General features: G+C 42.0%; 1 protein-coding gene across 3 annotated transcripts in view; it reads right to left on the reverse strand.

Moving 5' to 3' along the window:
- LOC139233184 (transforming growth factor beta receptor type 3-like) overlaps positions 1–20,892 on the reverse strand; it is a 180,013-nt gene that overhangs the window by 43,117 nt on the left and 116,004 nt on the right. For all 3 annotated transcript variants that reach the window (XM_070863814.1, XM_070863815.1, XM_070863812.1), the window contains exons 9-14: positions 18,379–18,488; positions 9,531–9,668; positions 8,095–8,136; positions 5,615–5,758; positions 795–1,064; positions 184–250 (exon numbers count right to left, since the gene is read on the reverse strand). In XM_070863814.1, coding sequence (XP_070719915.1) covers positions 184–250; positions 795–1,064; positions 5,615–5,758; positions 8,095–8,136; positions 9,531–9,668; positions 18,379–18,488 — 771 coding nt within the window. The remainder of the gene's footprint in view (positions 1–183; positions 251–794; positions 1,065–5,614; positions 5,759–8,094; positions 8,137–9,530; positions 9,669–18,378; positions 18,489–20,892) is intronic.

A 20,892-nucleotide genomic window follows, 5' to 3' on the forward strand; every position in this document is an offset into this window, starting at 1 on the left:
TTGTTTTCACTTCTTTACCTTTCATTACACAAATTCAAACAAGCAATAATATTGTTCAAAGTAAAAATTATGAAAAGCACAATAATTAAAAATGCATGATAAAATTAAAACAGTTTAATAATAAACGCTGAACCGCTTCCACAACCAAGTGCTTAATGTGCATTATCAGAAAGCTGAACTTACCAGTTTGCTGAGGAATACTGTTGTCAATTTTCAATGCTTTAGTTACCCCTTCCATAACAAAGCAAGTCTAGGAATAATAACAGGAATAATAATATATTATTTTGATGGAACTCATTTAGTGATAGCGATGCGATCCAAGCTACAGCCCTAGGAAGACTCAAGATTCTGGGGTTTATTTTACATGCACCAGTGATACTGGTTCTACACTAAAATCCCCTCACTGTACTAGACTGAAAATTTACAATGTTATTGTCTTCTGCATAATATTGACAAGCAACATTCGAGTAACAACTTTTGATACACAGAAGTTTTCATTTTCTATAGTAGCTGGAAGAAATAGATTCACAAACCAGAAACATTGGCACCATCCCACCTGGAGTTTTCATTTTGTTTTCTCAAACATTCAAGTTATTTTTCAGAACATTCATTTCAAGGTGCCCTTCAAAATTTTTTGTATATTATGAAATTGGTGGCATATTGCTGTGACATCACTAGCAAAAATGTAAAGACAGAGCAAAATCTGGACCAAATACTAGCACCTATAATCTCAAAGGGTTGATATTGTTAAAATATTGTTAAAATGTTAATTGTTATATTGTGGAACAACTTACACGATCAGTACATGCGTGTATATTGCATTCCATGTCTACATCCTCAACAATTGGGCTCCATAAGTTACGGAACATAAACTGGAAACGGTTGTGCAACATTTCTGTTCGACCACACTTCGTTTGAATTAGTTCTAGATTAGTAAGGGCCACTGAGATGGTCGGAAGGATGACACCTTTATTTATTGAATTCGTCGTAAACCTTGGGATGAGAGAGCAGTTTTGAAATTCCATTTCTTGAAAGACCATTGATCCCATTGCAGCAACTAAAATCTGTAAAAATACAAAATTTCAATCAAAGCTGTGCAGTGTAATATATTACGAAATAAAATGTTTTCATTGTTATAAAATAGAGCATCCTCTACCTCCTCAAGACCCATCTTTTGTTTCTCTATTTTGCCTTTTACAATTCTTTTCACCTTGCACCATCATCTCTCATCATTTAATCTCTCCTGTCTTCCACCCTATCACAAACCATCCCTTTTGTTCTTTCCTCCCCTTCCCCGCCGCTGTACTTGCTTCAATCCTGTTACATTTCTAACTTTTTCCAGTTCTGATAGAACATAGAAACATAGAAAATAGGTGCAGGAGTAGGCCATTCGGCCCTTCTAGCCTGCACCGCCATTCAATGAGTTCATGGCTGAACATGCAACTTCAGTACCCCATTCCTGCTTTCTCACCATACCCCTTGATTCCCCTAGTATGATGAAAGGTCATTGACCTGAAATTTTAACTGTTGCTCTCCACAGATGCTGCCTGACCTGCTGAGTATTTCGAACGTATTTCTGTTTTTATTTCAGATTTCCAGCATCCGCAGTATCTTGTTTTTGTACCATATAGAGTACCTAGACTTCCAAAAAGTGTTTGATAAAGTTCTTTACTAAAGATTATTAGTCAAACTTAAAACATTACATATTCAGGGTAAAACCTATGAATGGATTAGACACCGGTGAAAGGGTAGAAAGCGACAAGCACTTGTTTGAGCAGTTAGGTCGAGTGGGGAAGTACTGAGTGGGGTGCCTCAGTGGCTTGTTTTTGGAACCACTACTGCTTTTCATTTATATAAATGACTAGATTCAAACTCAAAATCAAACTGGTAAAATTTGCTGATGATGTCAAACTGGAATGGGCAGAAGAATCAGAGGTAGCAACTTACAAATTACAGTGTGTTGGACTAAATAAGTAAGTGGACAGATAAATGGTAGATTAAATTTAATGCAGACAATTGCACACAGGATGGAAAAATAATCAACATACTCACTTCATGAATTATGTGAAATAGCTATTGATGAAGTGGAAGACAACCTAGAAGACTCTACGTTAAACATGTCCAACCAATGCAACACAACAATGAACAAAGATAGTGGAATGTTGAATTACATAACCCAAAACAGTTGAATACAAGTCAGAGGAAAACATAATAACAGAGCAAGTTATTATTTAAAATGGAAAAAGATTGCAAAGTGCCACAGTACAGCGGGACCCGGGGGTACTTGTGCATGAAACACAAAAGGATAGTATGCAGGTACAGCAAGTGATCAGGAAGGCCAATGGAATCTTGGCCTTTATTGCAAAGGGGATTGAGTATAAAAGCAGGGAAGTTTTGCTACAGCTATACAGGGTATTGATGAGGCCACACCTGGAATACCGTGTGCAGTTTTGGTTTCCATATTTACGAAAGGATATACTTGCTTTGGAGGCAGTTCAGAGAAGATTCATTAGGTTGATTCCAGAGATGAGGGGGTTGACTTACATAAGAACACAAAAATATAAATAGGAACAGGAATAGGCCATATGACCCCTCGAGTCTGCTCCGCCATTCAATAAGATCATGGCTGATCTGATCATGGACTCAGCTCCACTTCCCTGCCCACTCCCCATAACCCCATATCCTCATCTCGTTTAAGAAACTGTCTATTTCTGTCTTAAATTTATTCAATGTCCCAGTTTCCACAGCTCTCTGAGGCAGCGAATTCCAAAGATTTATAACCTTCTGAGAAGAAATATTTCCTCATCTCAGTTTTAAATGGGCGGCCCCTTATTCTAAGATCATGCCCTCTAGTTCTAGTCTCCCCCATCAGTGGAAACATCCTCTTTGCATCCACCTTGTCAAGCCCCCTCATAATCTTATATGTTTCGATAAGATCACCTCTCATTCTTCTGAATTCCAATGAGTAGAGGGCCAACCTACTCAACCTTTCCTGATAAGTCAACCCCTCATCTCCGGAATCAACCTAGTGAACTTTCTCTGAACTGCCTCCAAAGCAAGTATATTCTTTCGTACATATGGAAACCAAAACTGCACGCAGTATTCCAGGTGTGGCCTTACCAATACCCTGTATAGCTGTAGCAAGACTTCCCTGCTTTTATACTTCATCCCCTTTGCAATAAAGGCCAAGATTCCATTGGCCTTCCTGATCACTTGCTGTACCTGCATAGTATCCTTTTGTGCTTCATGCACAAGTACCCACAGGTCCTGCTGTACTGCAGCACTTTTCAATCTTTCTCCATTTAAATAACAACTTGCTCTATGATTTTTTTTTCCTGCCAAAGTGCATGACCTCACACTTTCCAACATTATCCTCCATCTGCCAAATTTTTGCCCACTCACTTAGGGGAAAGGTTGAGGACTTATGAGGAAAAGTTGAGTAGGTTGGGTCTCTACTCATTGGAATTCAGAAGAATGAGAGGTGATCTTATCGAAACGTATAAGATTATGAGGGGGCTTGACAAGGTGGATGCAGAGAGGATGTTTCCACTGATGGGGGAGACTAGAACTCGAGGGCATGATCTTAGAATAAGGGGTCGACCATTTAAAAGATGAGGAGAAATTTCTTCTCTCAGAAGGTTGTAAATCTGTGGAATTTACTGCCCGATAGAGCTGTGGAAGCTGGGACATTAATTTAAGACAGAAATAGACAGTTTCTTAAACGATAAGGGGATAAAGGGCTATGGGGAGCGGGTGGGGAAGTGGAACGGAGTCCATGATCAGATCAGCCATGATCTTATTGAATGGCGGAGCAGGCTCGAGGGGCCACATGACCTACTCCTGCTCCTATTTCTTATGTTCTATGTTCTAATAATCAAACTCTGGTCAGACTGCAAGTTGCGTGCTACATCCAGTTTTGGATGTCAAGTCACAAGGGAGATAGAGATGAGCTACGATCCCTGGTGTCAGGGGCCTAATATTTGAGGATAGACTGGAGGCATTTAGGTTTTTCAGCCTGGAAAAGAGGCATCTGAGAGTTGACCTTAAAGAGTTATACAAGATAGTAAATCATATAGAAAAAAGTAAATCTGAAATAGTACCTTAAATTACATTTTAGGAATAAGACAGAGGGGCATAAGTTCTAACTAGTAAAAGGTAGATTTTGTACTGATATCATGGAGAGTGATCAACATTTTGAATGAACTTCTAGACAGAGTGGTGAAGACGAAAACCCTGGATCCATTCCAGAAACAACTAGCTCCAGCAATGGGGGGGGTGGTGTGGGGGCGCGGCAGTGACTGTCGGGTGCTTCTGTATGGATGAACTAATGTGGGCCGAATAGTTTTCCTCATCCATAGCTATCTTGTGATCAAGAAGGTATCCGGCGTCAAGCATGTATGTCTCAATGCTTTTACTCAACAGTATTGTCAATCTGAATTTATCCAGCAAGATGCTAGATCTGGAGCCTATAAGAGAATACTCAGGAGATATTCTAACAGGTTGGACAATGGAGACAAAGTAATTTATCACTACCGTTATGCCCAGATAAAACTGCATTAAACTGCATTAACTCTGTTCTTCAAACTTCAACTGGGAAGGTGTTTGACATTTTATTCCATGTGAATTTTTCACCCCGTTTTACTCAGACCATGGTCATGATTAATGGCTTATTTTTCTTAAAACATTCTCCTCTTCCACTGTTTCCTAAGTAGACTATGCCACAGGTTTGTCCTCTGCATGAGGAAATTATACCAGGCATTGAAAATGGAGGTTAGTGGGAACAGCATAACATTTTATGCAGGAAGCAAGCTATAATGTTCTGCTCTATGACATTACCTCAATAGCCCACCATTACTATTATAGTTTTTATAGTGTCATTTGCATTAATATATCAGCATAAGGCAGCAAGCAGTAGTGTAAGGAGTAAAAACACAATTACAATTTTTGTGGATAACAAGACTATTAGGCGTTTATGAACAACCTTCGGTTGATGGCCCTTTAAGTGAAACTGTTTAAACCAGATTACACATTTGCAAGATTTGTAGTTAAAATAGTTTAAACCACACAACTTCTATTAAAGAAAAGGAAGAAAAAAACTTGCATTTTTACACCATGTTTTTATTGTCTTCAGGTTGTTCCAAAGTGCTTCAAAGCCAATTAAGTACTTTGAAAAGTAGTTACTGTTGTAATGTGGGCAAACACAGCAACTAATGTGTAAGCAAAGTTCCACAAACAGCAATGAAATAAATGACCATGTAATATATTTTTACCACCTTTGGTCTAGGGATAAATGGGGAAAGTCCTCTGCTCTTCTTTGAATAGTGTCATTACCTATACAATCTACCAAAATGCACCCATTTAAAACAGTGAACAGCTTAGAGTCAAAACTATTTCACTATAGTTAAAAGTCTGGTAATTTTATAATAGGCAAATGTTATTCCTGATAAATGATTTGCCACATTTTAATCATCTAACAGGAGTCGACTGCTCATGTTTTATAAAGATTTCTGTAGGTGAGGGAGTAAAAGAAAGATTAGCATAATAGCCAGTCAGAGTTGAAACACATAAAAGTTAGACAACGCTGGTTTAAAACTGAAGTAAAATATTGTTGTACCTCTCCATAGACAGCTGTGTTGTTGTAAACCTTTGAGGATGGCTTGTTAAAGTCAGGAAGCTCAAAGATTCTAATATAACCTTTTCCTATTGGAATGTTTAGCTTAATGATATCACAGAATGTTTGCACACGTGGGCAAAGGACCTGATTAAGAAAAACAGGAGATAATAAAATCGTGAGTCACATGAATAGAATCTCACTATTAAAGAAAGCTAAATTCCAATTAAAATTATGAATGAAATATTGTGCCAGACATTTTGAAAACAGGTAAGCAGCGAGATAAATTCATTGAAAAGGGGAAAGCACTTGCATTCCTGACCTCATGACATCCAAAAGCACTCTGCAGAAAATTAAATACTACTCCCCCACCCAAGTGTAGTCACTGCTGTAATGTAGAGAAATGCTGCAGCCATTTTGCCCACAGCAAGATTCTGCGTACAGCAATGAGATAAATGATCAGATAATTCGTTTTAAGGATGTTGGTTGACTGATAAATATTGGCTTGGATACCATAACTCCGCAGTTCTTCTTTAAGTATGCCACGGGATATTTTATATCCATTTCAGCAGACAGGACCTCAGTTTAACATCTCATCTGAAAGTTGCCATCTCTGACAGTGCAGCACGCCCATCGTGCTGCACTGAAGTGTCAATCTAGATTGTGGAGTCAAGTTTCTACAGCGGGCCTTGAACGCACGATCTTTTGACTCAGAGGTGAGAGTGCTACTACTGAGCCGAGGCAGACACCTTGTGTAGTATTGTAATATTCAGACTGCCAAAAAGTCAAGGAGTTCAAAAAACAGAAAGTCACTTTACATAAATACTTGCCAGCTGATAGTTCCTTATTTAGCAGATCTCTCGTGGTTGTTGTTCACAGCGGGTTGGGAGATACAATGTTTTAGAATAGGGGCATTTATGCCATGTGGGGCATAACATCATGGCCACTGATTAATGATGACTGCAAAGTCAAATTCGGTTTTGATTACGTTATATGCTGGAATTTCTATCAGTGCTTTGAGGATTTATTTGCATGACAGTCCATTATTGTATAAAAACTGTAAATAAGTAGCATTTATATTGTATTATATATTTTCAGGAAGTGAAGGCTGCCCTTCAGCTCTAAATAGGACCAATCTTTCAGCTAGAATCTAAATGGAGCAACACTTCCAATGCAGTGCCCTCAAAAGGAACAGTCCTTCTCCTATCCACACATTGTTGGCATGCTTGGTACATCTGTGTCAGGTTCTGTAATAATTGCAGAATAGTATTAAAAGGAGTGATGAGATATCCTATAATAGATGATCTAACTGGACAACCCACCCACTGCCCCAAGTGCAATCTTTGTGCGGCAGGTGATCTGCTTACAGAGCAATGGCATGTTGTCACTGAGACTAGGGCCGGAATTTTCTCGGGTTGGGGGCGGGGAGCCTCAGAGGTGGGCGGGAAATGCAGGAGGGTGGGTTTTCTGCAGGCCCTGCTGACTTTAACGACAGGGCCTGATTTGCATGAGGCCTCAGATTCCCACCTGCAGTCAGCCAGATTGAAAGGCTGGCTGGTTGTGGGCGGATAGATCTGCAGATGCGAAGCTGTCAGTCCGGGGGGGGGGGGGGGGGAGGGGGTGTGTGTCGGCATCGGGGATCACAGGAGGCGTATCGGGGGGTCGGCATGATGCAGCAGGAATTGTGGGAGAGGGGCCAGCATCGGACATCGCGTGGCTGACCTTAGCATCATCAGTGGGGAGGGGGCAGGAGGCCCTCATGGTGGGGATCGGAGGCCTGGGAGGGGTGATCAGAGGCCTCTGAAGTGGTCTCCAATCATGGTGGGGGGGGGAGAAGAGAGAGAGGGAGGATTAGGTAGGGACCCTGGACCCAGGAGGCAGGTATAAAGCCATTTATCTCCTGTATGCAGCAATCCCTACCTCGGTTTAACTGCCAGGTTTCCCGAATTGTACGAAACCAGTCCACAGGCAATTACATTCAAATTGGATGGGGGAAAAAAAAAAGGAGGCGCTTCCAGCCTCATTACAATATTTAAATTAAACTTCTGCCCCCTGGGAGTGGGTTGTTTGCCCACCCCAAGTCCTGCCCCTATTCCACCTCCAGTAAAAGCGGGAGTGGGCAGGATTAGGTCAGAAATCACATTTTTAACAATGTAACTGCCCCCAAGCACCAAACCCACCCGTTATTTTTTAAGGGGAAAATTGCAGCCTAGGTCTGCAGAATCAACCCTTTACTTTTTATTATATTCATGGCAGAGGAGCATTCAGCTGTGCAAGTATGATTTCTTTTGTCACTGTTTTATTGTTGATCGTATTACAGATGGTCCCCAGACATTCAATATGCAATATGAAGAAAGGCCTTCTATATTATGTTTGTGCTTGGCAATGGATGTTTTGATACACTTTCAAAATTTACAACATGCTGTGCATGGGAACAAATCCTGCTTGTATCAGTAATGTGTACTGAAAAAATGATTACTTACATCATGAATTAGATCAGTTCCATTGTACAACTTCACCTTTAGCTGTGCAGAAAGGGATAATTTGTTAGAATTGATTTTTTAAGTGTAAACCGATTGTTTTAAGTAAAAACAAGTTTAGTCCTGGTGGAACTTGACATATATTCTGTTTATGTATTTTAATTTATTTAACAGTTCTTTTATTCCCCCTAATCTTTCATCCTCTTCTGAAGGCACCAACATGCTATTGTATTATTCCAGCAGTCATCAACAACCCTTTATTACCTTGCTCATGTAATTTATGATCTAGACAGATTGTCAACAGGCTATTTGATCATGAGGGTGGGAATACAGGATTTTCCTGTCTTCAACCAATGTTGCTTCCTGCAAATTTTGCAGCAGGGGTTGCTGGATAGTGATATGGAATGAGAATCCTGGCTTATTTTCCCTCCCCTTCGCAAACTCGGAGATGCTGAGACTAATTGTAGCATCCATCACTGTCCTGAGATCTGCTAACTCAACATAGACCAAGGCTAAATCCTAATACCAATGTTCCCTTTCCATTAGCTTTTTCTTAGGTCTATACAATACTGAAATTCTTTTTATAGGTAGCGTTACAATACAAGATGGTTCTCGAACTCCCCTTTTTGTTTTTATTTTTCCCCCTATTTTGAGGTCCCATGACCCACACACCATCTCACTATCTGTTAGAAAATGGTGATCTATTCCAAGACTTCCACCACTATTGAGCCAAATGCTAGGTCAACAAGGCTGGTCCTAGTGAGAGAGGGCTGTAGATTTGCTCTGCAACCATTCAGCATGATATCAGATGTTTCACCACGCCACCACCACAATCATGAATGTAACAGTACAGTACTTCTTGGATAGGGATATGATCCATTGGTGCTAGGTGCAAAACCCTTACAAATTGCACTACAAGCTAGTGGTCATTAATTGTTGCATATTTTATATCTGGCCAAGAAGCACTCCTTTAAAAAGAAAACAAATGGCTTCCAGCCAGACTCTAAACACATTAAACTAAGTGACAATCAATAGCTTCTAGGAACTATGCTTAAATCATTTCTTCATTCATTTTTTTTCCCCACAGTTCTTTCTCCCCAATTTTCTGTTTTCTTTCATCTTCTTCCGAGGATGTTGACTCATGCTGGAGAACTGCTCGATAGTGCACTCCTCATTCACTTGAGATTTTCACATTACCTCAGGTACTATACTTTTAAAGCATAGCACATGGTAAAAGAATCACTATAAAAGGTGTAAAAATTATTTCACTTTATAACATTTAGGATTATTTGAATTAAATGAACACAATTTTCCTTTAATACATTGATTTATGCTGATAACTTATTTAATTTGTTTTATTGTAATTATATCCTGATAAAATCATCGCTCGTAATATAAACTTTTCTTGGAATATTTTTATTAATAGGGATTGCTCATACTTTGTTCACGTAGTGCTGACCATCTTCGCTCTCTGTAGTTTTACATTCTGTGTAAGGAAAGTATTTTAGGTAGAAGTGTGTTTCATTACTGCTTGCTTTGCAGTTGTCATCCAGTAATGTGATTTGCTCAATTGAGTTCTGTGAAAAGAAATAGAGCAGAAAAGAGAGAGATAAACTTAAATTCAAATCTTAATACGTTAGCCTAGGATCAGTAAACCTAATGAATAGAAACTGTGTGGTAGGAATAAGAACCACTGTTTTCCTCAACCGAGGATTCCCCTCCACTCTGGTTGACGGGGCCTTCGACTGTGTCCGTCACACTTCTCACTCTGCTCATCCCTTCCCCTCCCTCCCAGAACCATGATAGGATTCCCCTTGCCCTCACTTTCCACCCCACCGGCCTCCACATTCAGCGATCATCCTCTGCCATTTCCAGTGTGCTGCCACCACCAAACACATCTTTCCCCATCCCTCCTCTTTCAGCATTCCTCAATCATTCCCTCCCTTGTCCTATTACCATCCCTTTTGCCTTGCACCATCATCCCTTTTGTCATTTAATCTCTCCTGGCTTCCACCTTATCACAGACCTTCCCTTTTATTTTTTCCTCCCCTCTCTTTTTCCTGTCTCTGTACTTGCTTAAAACCCGTTACAGCCCTAACTTTTTGCAGTTCTGATGAAAGGTCATCGACCTGAAACGTTGACTGCGATTTCACCTGCCTTAGCAGGACCAAAGCGGGCGATGTCAATGGTGGGTCCCAACCCTACTGCTGTCTCCATCCAGGCCTCCCACACAACTTTCCCCTGATTGGGCTTGTTAAGCCCACCCAGCGAGGTTCCCGGCCAATTAAAAATCAGGTATGATGTCACTGGATGACGCGTCATCAGCCGGTTTCCTTAAACGGATCACGCACAAATTAATTGTGACAGTTGTGCTGTCAGTGTTCCACAGCACTGAAGTGCTGCAAACACTGACAAGCACTGTACAGAGATGCAGGGCTGCACCCAGGCTCTCCCATGACTCCTTCCACATGCTTATGGAGGGAGTCACAACATGCAGGAAGATACTCTTTCCTTCCAATGGGAGGAAGAGACCTTCCCAGGAGACGAACGCAGCCTGGTTGCACATTGCACAGAGGGCACAAGCAGGAATGTCGTCAGGAGGACCAGGCTGCAGTGGCACAAACCTTTCAATGATCTCAGTAGATCATGAAATGATACTTCAAAGCCACACTCCCATAGGCTAGCAGTCTGAAATAGTCATACTCACAAAATCATACCTACCTTTCAGCCAATATCCCAAACTCTTCCATCACCATCCTGGATATGTCCTAGCCCACCGGCAGGACAGACCCACCAGGGGTGGCGGCACAGTAGTATAGTCGGGAGGGAGTGGCCCTGGGAGTCCTCAACATTGACTCCTTTTGGAGACAAAGTCCTGTCTTCACACGGAGGACACCCTCCATCGTGTTGTGTGGCACTACCACCATGCAAAATGGGATACATCCAGAACAAATCTAGTAGCTCAAAACCAGGCATCCATTAGGCACTGTGGGCCATCAGCAGCAGCAGAATTGTATTCCACCACAATATGTAACCTCATAGCCTTGCATATTCCTCATTCTACCATTACCATCAAGCCAGGGGAACAACCCTGGTTCAATGAGGAGTGTAGAAGAGCATGCCAGGAACAGCACCAGGCGTGCCTAAAAATGAGGTGCCAACCTGGGGAAGCTGCAACAAAGAAGCATGCTATAGACAGGACTAATCAATTCCACAATCAACGGATCAGCTCAAAGCTTTGCATTCCTGCCACATCCAGTTGTGAATGGTGGTGGACCATCAAGCAACTAACGGTAGGAGGAGGCTCCGTGAATATCCCCATCCTCAATGATGGCTGAGCCCAGCACGGGAGTGCAAAAGACTAGGCTGAAGCGTTTGCAACCATCTTCAGCCAGAAGTGCCGAGTGGATGATCCATATCGGCCTCCTCCAGAAGTCCCCACCATCACAGAAGCCAGTTTTCAGCCAATTTGATCCACATGATATCAAGAAACGGCAGAGTGCACTGGATACAGAAAAGGCACTGGGCCCCGACAACATCCCGGCTGTCGTGCTGAAAACTTGTGCTCCAGAACTAACCATGCCTCTAGCCAAGCTGTTCCAGTACAGCTACAACACTGGCACCTATCAGACAGTTCATTGGATATATTCAAGAGGGAGTTAGATATGGCCCTTATGGATAAAGGGATCAAGGAGTATGGAGAGAACACAGGAATGGAGTACTGAGGGAATGATCAGCCATGATCTTATTGAATGGTGGTGCAGGCTCGAAGGGCCGAATGGCCTACTCCTGCACCTATTTTCTATATTTCTATGTGGAAAACTACCCAGGTATGTCCTATCCACAAAAAGGACAAATCCAATCCGGGAAATTACCACCCCTCTCAATTATCAGCAAGGTGATGGAAGGTGTTGTTGATAGTGCTATCAAGTGGCACTTGCTCACCAATAACCTGCTCATTGATGCCCAGTTTTGGTTCCATACTTGGCTCCAGATCTCATTACACCTTGGTCCAAACATGGACAGAAGAGCTGAATTCGAGGTGAGGTGAGAGTGACTGCCCTCGACATCAAAGCAGCATTTGACAGAGTGTGGCATCAAGTAAAAATGAAGTCAATGGGAATCAGGGGGGAAACTCTCCACTAACTGGGGTCATACCTAGCACAAAGGAAGAGGGTTGTGGTGGTTGGAGGTCAGTCATCACAGCCCCACGACATCACTGCAGGAGTTCCTCAGGGCAATGTCCTAGGCCCAACCGTCTTCAGCTGGTGTATCAATGACCTCCCTTCCATCATAAAAGGTCAGAAGTGGGGATGTTCGCTTATGACTGCACAGTGTTCAGTGCCATTTGCAACTCCAGATAATGAAGTAGTCCATACCCACATGCAGCAGGACTTGGACGACATTCAGGCTTGGGCTGGTAAGTGGCAAGTAACAATTTCACCACATAAGTGTCAGGCAATGACTATCTCCAACAAGCGAAAGTCTAACCACCGCCACCATGACATTCAATGGCATTACCATTGCCGAATCCCTCACCATTAACATGCTGGGGGCCACCACTGACCAGAAACTTAACTGCACCAGCCACATAAATACTGTGGCTAGAATAGCAGGTCAGAGACTGGGTATTCTGCGGCGAGTGGCTCACCTCCTGACACCCCAAAGCCTTTCCACTATCTACAACGCACAAGTCAGGAGTGTGATGGCATACTCTTCACTTGCCTGGATGAATACAGCTCCAACACTCAAGAAGCTCAACATCATCCAGGATAAAGCAGCCCGCTTGATTGGCGCCTCATGTACCACCTTTAACATTCACTCTCTCCACCACTGGTGTATCGTGGCTGCAGTGTGTACCTTCTACAAAATATACTGTTGCAACTCACTAAACCTGCGACAGCAGGCGCATGGGAACACCACCTCCATGTTCCCCGCCAAGTCACACACCACCCTGAATTGTCAGTATTTCGCCGTTCCTTCATCGTCACTGGGTCAAAATCCTGGAACTCCCTCCCTAACAGCAGAGTACCTTCACCACGTGGACTGCAGCGGTTCAAGAATGCGGTTCACCACCACCGTCTCAAGGGCAATTAGGGAAGGGCAATAATAGCTGGCCTTGCCAGTGACACCCACATCCCCTGAACGAATAAAGAAAAAAGTCCTGCCCACTGAGTGCCGGCCAAATCGTGGCCGTTAACTTTTGTTTCTCTCGCCAAAGATGCTGCCCGAGTATTTCCAGCATTTTCTGTTTTTATTTCAGATTTCCATGATCCGCAGTAATTTGCTTTTTGTAAGAAACACTATTAGGCTAAAACAAGACAAATTTAGTTCAATTTGCTTTTTTTGTTGAAAATATCACATTTATGTAATCAAAAAAAAGCTGAAACCAAAAAAAAACCAAAACAACTTTTGTTCAATAAGCACTTTACTCTGGAGTTTGACTATAATTTTAGTAGCTCAAGATTTCTAATTTGATCACGAGTTAGTTCAGATCATACTGAACTAAGCCTTCAAACCTTACTGTGTAGTATCTGTGCTTAGAAACATAGAAAATAGGTGCAGGAGTAGACCATTCGGCCCTTCGACCCTGCACCACCATTCAGTAAGATCATGGCTGATCATTCCCTCAGTACCCCTTTCCTGCTTTCTCTCCATACCCCTTGATCTCTTTAGCCACAAGGGCCATATCTAACTCCCTCTTGAATATATCTAATGAACTGGCATCAACAACTCTCTGCAGCAGGGAATTCCACAGGTTAACAACTCTGAGTGAAGAAGTTTCTCTTCATCTCAGTCCTAAATGGCCTACCCCTTATCCTAAGACTATGTCACCTGGTTCTGGACTTCCCCAACATCGGGAACATTCTTCCCGCATCTAACCTGTCCAGTCCCATCAGAATCTTATATGTTTCTATGAGATCTCCTCTCATTCTTCTAAACGCCAGTGAATAAAGGCCCAGTTGATTCAGTCTCTCCTCATATGTCAGTCCAGCCATCCCTGGAATCAGTCTGGTGAACCTTCGCTGCACTCCCTCAATAGCAAGAACGTCCTTCCTCAGATTAGGAGACCAAAACTGAACACAATATTCCAGGTGAGGCCTCACCAAGGCCCTGTACAAGTGCAGTAAGACCTTCCTGCTCCTATACTCAAATCATCTAGCTATGAAGACCAACATACCATTTGGCTTCTTCACCGCCTGCTGTACCTGCATGCCAACTTTCAATGATTGATGAACCATGACACACAGGTATCGTTGCACCCCCCCTTTTCCTAATCTGCCGCCATTCAGATAATATTCTGCCTTCGTGTTTTTTTCCCCCAAAATGGATAACCTCACATTTATCCACATTATACTGTATCTGCCATGCATTTGCCCACTCAACTAACCTGTCCAAGTCACCCTGCAGTCTCTTAGCGTCCTCCTCACAGCTCACACTGCCGCCCAGTTTAGTGTCATCTGCAAACTTGGAGATATTACACTCAATTCCTTCATCTAAATCGTTAATGTATATTGTAAAGAGCTGGAGTCCCAGCACTGAGCCCTGCGGCATTCCACTAGTCACTGCTTGCCATTCTGAAAAGGACGTGTTTATCCCGACTCTCTGCTTCCTGTCTGCCAACCAGTTCTCTATCCACGTCAGTACATTATCCCCAATATCATGTGCTTTGATTTTGCACACAAATCTCTTGTGCAGGACCTTGTCAAAAGCCTTTTGAAAGTCCAAATACACCACATCCACTGGTTCTCCCTTGTCCACTCTACTAGTTACATCCTCAAAAAATTCTAGAATATTTGTCAAGTATGATTTCCCTTTCATAAATCCATGCTGACTTGGATCGATCCCGTCACTGCTTTCCAAATGCACTGGCTATTTCATCCTTAATGATTGATTCCAACATTTTCCCCACTATTGATGTCAGTCTAACCGGTCTATAATGCCCCGTTTTCTCTCCCTCCTTTTTTAAAAAAGTGGTGATATATTAGCTACCCTCCAGTCCATAGGAACTGATCCAGAGTCGATAGACTGTTGGAAAATGATCACCAATGCTTCCACTATTTCTAGGGCCACTTCCTTAAGTGCTCTGGGATGCAGACTATCAGGCCCTGGGGATTTATCGGCCTTCAATCCCATCAATTTCCCTAACACAATTTCCTTCTCACTAGACCCACTGTCCCCTAGTACATCCAGAAGGTTATTTGTGTTTTCTTTCGTGAAGACAGAACCAAAGTATTTGTTCAATTGGTCTGCCATTTCTTTGTTCCCCATTATAAATTCACCTGAATCCAACTGCAAGGGACCTACGTTTGTCTTCACTAATCTTTTTCTCTTCACATATTTATAGAAGCTTTTGCAGTCAGTTTTTAACGTTCCCTGCAAGCTTCCTCTCATACTCTATTTTCCCCCTCCTAGTTAAACCTTTAATCCTCCTCTGTTGAATTCTAAATTTCTCCCAGTCCTCAGGTTTGTTGCTTTTTCTAGCCAATTTATATGCCACTTCCTTGGTTTTAACACTATCCTTAATTTCCCTTGTTATCCACAGTTGAACCACCTGTGGATATAAAAGGGGTCAGAGGGTCTAGTAAGGAAGAGGAACTGAGGGAAATCTTTATTAGTCGGGAAATTGTGTTGGGGAAATTGATGGGATTGAAGGCAGATAAATCCCCAGGGCCTGATGGCCTGCATCCTAGAGTACTTAAGGAGGTGGCCTTGGAAATAGCGGATGCATTGACAGTCATTTTCCAACATTCCATTGACTCTGGATCAGTTCCTATGGAGTGGAGGGTAGCCAATGTAACCCCACTTTTTAAAAAAGGAGGGAGAGAGAAAACAGGGAATTATAGACCGGTCAGCCTGACCTCAGTAGTGGGTAAAATGATGGAATCAATTATTAAGGATGTCATAGCAGTGCATCTGGAAAATGGTGACATGATAGGTCCAAGTCAGCATGGATTTGTGAAAGGGAAATCATGCTTGACAAATCTTCTGGAATTTTTTGAGGATGTTTCCAGTAAAGTGGACAAAGGAGAACCAGTTGATGTGGTATATTTGGACTTTCAGAAGGCTTTCGACAAGGTCCCACACAAGAGATTAATGTGCAAAGTTAAAGCACATGGGATTGGGGGTAGTGTGCTGACGTGGATTGAGAACTGGTTGTCAGACAGGAAGCAAAGAGTAGGAGTAAACGGGTACTTTTCAGAATGGCAGGCAGTGACTAGTGGAGTGCCGCAAGGTTCTGTGCTGGGGCCCCAGCTGTTTACATTGTACATTAATGATTTAGACGAGGGGATTAAATGCAGTATCTCCAAATTTGCGGATGATACTAAGTTGGGTGGCAGTGTGAGCTGCGAGGAGGATGCTATTAGGCTGCAGAGTGACTTGGATAGGTTAGGTGAGTGGGCAAATGCATGGCAGATGAAGTATAATGTGGATAAATGTGAGGTTATCCACTTTGGTGGTAAAAACAGAGAGACAGACTATTATCTGAATGGTGACAGATTAGGAAAAGGGAAGGTGCAACGAGACCTGGGTGTCATGGTACATCAGTCATTGAAGGTTGGCATGCAGGTACAGCAGGCGGTTAAGAAAGCAAATGGCATGTTGGCCTTCATAGCGAGGGGATTTGAATACAGGGGCAGGGAGGTGTTGCTACAGTTGTACAGGGCCTTGGTGAGGCCACACCTGGAGTATTGTGTACAGTTTTGGTCTCCTAACTTGAGGAAGGACATTCTTGCTATTGAGGGAGTGCAGCGAAGGTTCACCAGACTGATTCCCGGGATGGCGGGACTGACCTATCAAGAAAGATTGGATCAATTGGGCTTGTATTCACTGGAGTTCAGAAGAATGAGAGGGGACCTCATAGAAACGTTTAAAATTCTGACGGGTTTAGACAGGTTAGATGCAGAAAGAATGTTCCCAATGTTGGGGAAGTCCAGAACCAGGGGTCACAGTCTGAGGATAAGGGGTAAGCCATTTAGGACCGAGATGAGGAGAAACTTCTTCACCCAGAGAGTGGTGAACCTGTGGAATTCTCTACCACAGAAAGTAGTTGAGGCCAATTCACTAAATATATTCAAAAGGGAGTTAGATGAAGTCCTTACTACTCGGGGGATCAAGGGTTATGGCGAGAAAGCAGGAAGGGGGTACTGAAGTTTCATGTTCAGCCATGAACTCATTGAATGGCGGTGCAGGCTAGAAGGGCTGAATGGCCTGCTCCTGCACCTATTTTCTATGTTTCTATGTTTCCCCGTTTTGTTTTTACTTCAGACAGGGATGTACAATTGCTGAAGTTCATCCATGTGATCTTTAAATGTTTGCCATTGCTTATCCACTGTCAACCCTTTAAGTATCCTTTGCCAGTCTATTCTGGCCAATTCATACCTCATACTGTCGAAGTTACCTTTCCTTAAGTTCAGGACCCTAGTTTCCAAATTAACTGTGTCACTCTCCATCTTAATAAAGAATTCTACCATATTATGGTCACTCTTCCCCAAGGGGCCTTGTACAACAAGATTGCTAATTAGTCCCTTCTCATTACACATCACCCAGTCTAGGATGGCCAGCTTTCTAGTTGGTACCTCGACATACTGGTCTAGAAAACCATTCCTAATACACTCCAGGAAATCCTCCTCCACCGCATTGCTACCAGTTTGGTTAGCCGAATCAATATGTAGATTAAAGTCGCCCATGATAACTGCTGAACCTTTATTGCACACATCTCTTATTTCTTGTTTGATGCTGTCCCCAACCTCACTCCTACTGTTTGGGTAGTTTGCACCCCACATCCTTGGAATGGAACACCTTACTTTTGGGAAACAAGAGCTGACAGTACTTTCAAGCTTGTGGTGTGAAAAATTAAGGATGGCAGTATTTAAACATATTCTAATTTTAATTTAAAAAAAAAAAGAGTCACAATATTAAAATCTTGATGTTATTCATTTCAAGGTCTCCTCTTTTTCAAAGAAAACAAGCTACTCTTTCTCTCTTCTCATGATTAGGTGACCAGACTGCAAACATTATCCAGATGGGATATGATCAATGACTTATACAACCAACTGATGCAATTACCATGACCTGCTTCTGATCCATGTTCAGTGTGGGAGCCAGGCAATTATCTGCCCTCCCACAACTAGCGAGCTGCAGTGGGGTACCCGTTTGGCGCTTGCAGCTCACCAGCAGCATTTAAATGAGGCTCAAAACTAAGGTTCCACTGACTTTGTGCCCTATTTGAGTGCAAATCGAATACTTCCTCATTGTTTCAAGAGCAGTATACTTGATAGTTACCTTCCCAAATTTGCTAACCGTGATTTCCATCTCTGATTCGCCACAGTGAACAGACTTAACATATTTGTCTGGAGACTCTGATTGCGATGTGGAAGTGTGGACATCATCTGCTGTGAAAACAATTAAATAGTTCATAGTCATCAATATGGTTTCTAAAATAAATGACCACATTCTCCTTCTTCCTGCCAAAAGTGCTGAACTTCATGCTATTCACTTCTACCTGGAAATGAAGTGGTTCGGGGAGAAAATACATAGAGCATAAAATGTATCTTTATGGAATTACAGCATTCTCTCTTTAATAACTGGAGGGCACCAAGTCAAATTAATGAGAGACAATTTCAACTCAGTTCCATTGAAAGTTTGACATGATTTTGCCCAGAACTTTTTAAATTACATACATAAATATCTATAGTAAAGGTTTTGCATATGGCATGCATTTCTATCCACGGTAAGTCTACTTACGACCTATGTCACAAATTTTGAGTGAAATTTTTTATGTTAACATTTATAATGGCAAAATCATGCATCATATTATTACAATTGCAATTACTATTTGCTCAGTACACAGAATGACAGATTTTACAGCACAGGAATAGGCTATTTGGCCTGCACCAGTGTTTATGCTCCACATGAGCCTCCTCCCATCCATCTTCGTCTGTGTCAGCAGATTGGGGATTCAAGTCCCACTCCAGGGACTTGACTCCAAGCTGACACTCCAGTGCTGTGCTGAGGGAGCGCTGCATTGTTGCAGGTGCCATCTTTCAGATGAGATGTTAAACCGAGGCCCCGTCTCTCAAGTGGATGTAAAAGATCCTGTGGCACTATTTCGAAGACGAACAGGAGAGTTATCCCCGGTACCCTGGCCAATATTTATCCCTCAATCAACGTAACAAAAAAAGATTATCTGGTCATTATTACATTCCTGTTTGAGGGAGCTTGCTTTGCGCAAATTGGCTACCGCGATTCCCACATTACAATAGCGACTACACTCCAAAAGTACTTCATTGGCTGTAAAGTGCATTGAGACATCCGGTGGTCATGAAAGGCTCTATATAAATCCAAGTCTGTCTTTCTTTTTAACCCTATCAGCATATACTTTATCCCTTTCGCCCTCATGTACTTCCCCCTTAAGTATTCACATAAACTACTCCATATGGTAGCAAGTTTCACATTCTAACCACTCTCTGGGTAAAGAAGCTTCTCCTGAATTTCTTATTGGATTTATTAGTGACTATCTTATATTTATGACCGCTAGCTTTGGATTCCCCACAAGTGGAAAGATCTTCTCTACATCTACCTTATCAAACTCTTTCATAATTTTAAAGACCTCTATTAGGTCACCGCTCAGCCTTCTCTTTTCTAAAGAAAAGAGCCCCAAGCCTGTTAGCTCTTTCCTGATGTTCGAACCTCTTAGATCTGCTATCATTCTTGTAAATATTTTTTGTACCTTCTCCAGTGCCTCTATATCCTCTCATCGCACTGTAGTTGCAGGCCTCCTATGATCTCTGCTACCTGCCTGACTCATTAGTGATCATCTGATTTAGGGTCTTGATCGACCACCTACTTGCCCCCTTTTCTTTCCACATTAACAACTGATTCAGCCTTCCACCTTGGGCCTCGTGCCACTTTATGAGCCCCTGATCTCACAGACCCAGACATTGTGACCCCTCCCCAACCTCATGATCCCTTTTCTGACCCATAACACCTCTCTAACCCCACACACCTACTTCCTTTTCTTCTCCTTATCCTTCAGAGGGTTCCTCTGAGCAACTACTCATCATGCTGGTTAAGTTGGCACTGAACTCTTAAACAACTTGAATCCTTTACAAGCAATTAAAGTGATTAAACTATACAAATATATGGTATCAATTCTAAGCAAGTGGAGGAATGAAATATGCTATGGAGAAACCATATGCTGAACATGAGCTATACAAATTGATGCCATAACAAACTCAAAGCCTATTATTTAAAGTGCAGAAATATTAGAGACTTTTAATTTTTTTTTTGTTACTTTTCACCTCACTATTTGGGACATGAGCTCTGCCATGAGGGAAAACACATACTTAGAGCAATGATACTATACTAATGTATAGTATAAACTCTAATTGGTGCAACACGATCTGCCATGGGGACAACTAAACAATGTATTCTCCTACACACCAGGAGCAACTCAGCTGGAGATTGCTAGTATGATTAAAACAAGGAACCATAAGTTCATATTTGATGGTGCTTGTAAGGTTTTTCTCACTCACTCAATAAAAATCACTTTATTGTAAAATACTATTAAGAATGTGTTCCATTTTAAAACACACTTTAATAATGTTCAAAATCCTAATTATTATTGCCAGCATGATGTTATTCCAGTTTTTTGTCACAAGTTGTTCGACTGATACAGCATGGATCAAACAAATGAGAGAAATATGGCTAAGATGAGCTATATAATCTCAATAGTTTACCAACAGTAGGAACATTACATGTACACAACACAATATTCAACATTCAGTGTAGATTTAG

Source organism: Pristiophorus japonicus, chromosome 20 (genome assembly GCF_044704955.1).
Source record: "Pristiophorus japonicus isolate sPriJap1 chromosome 20, sPriJap1.hap1, whole genome shotgun sequence".
NCBI classification, from domain to species: domain Eukaryota; kingdom Metazoa; phylum Chordata; class Chondrichthyes; family Pristiophoridae; genus Pristiophorus; species Pristiophorus japonicus.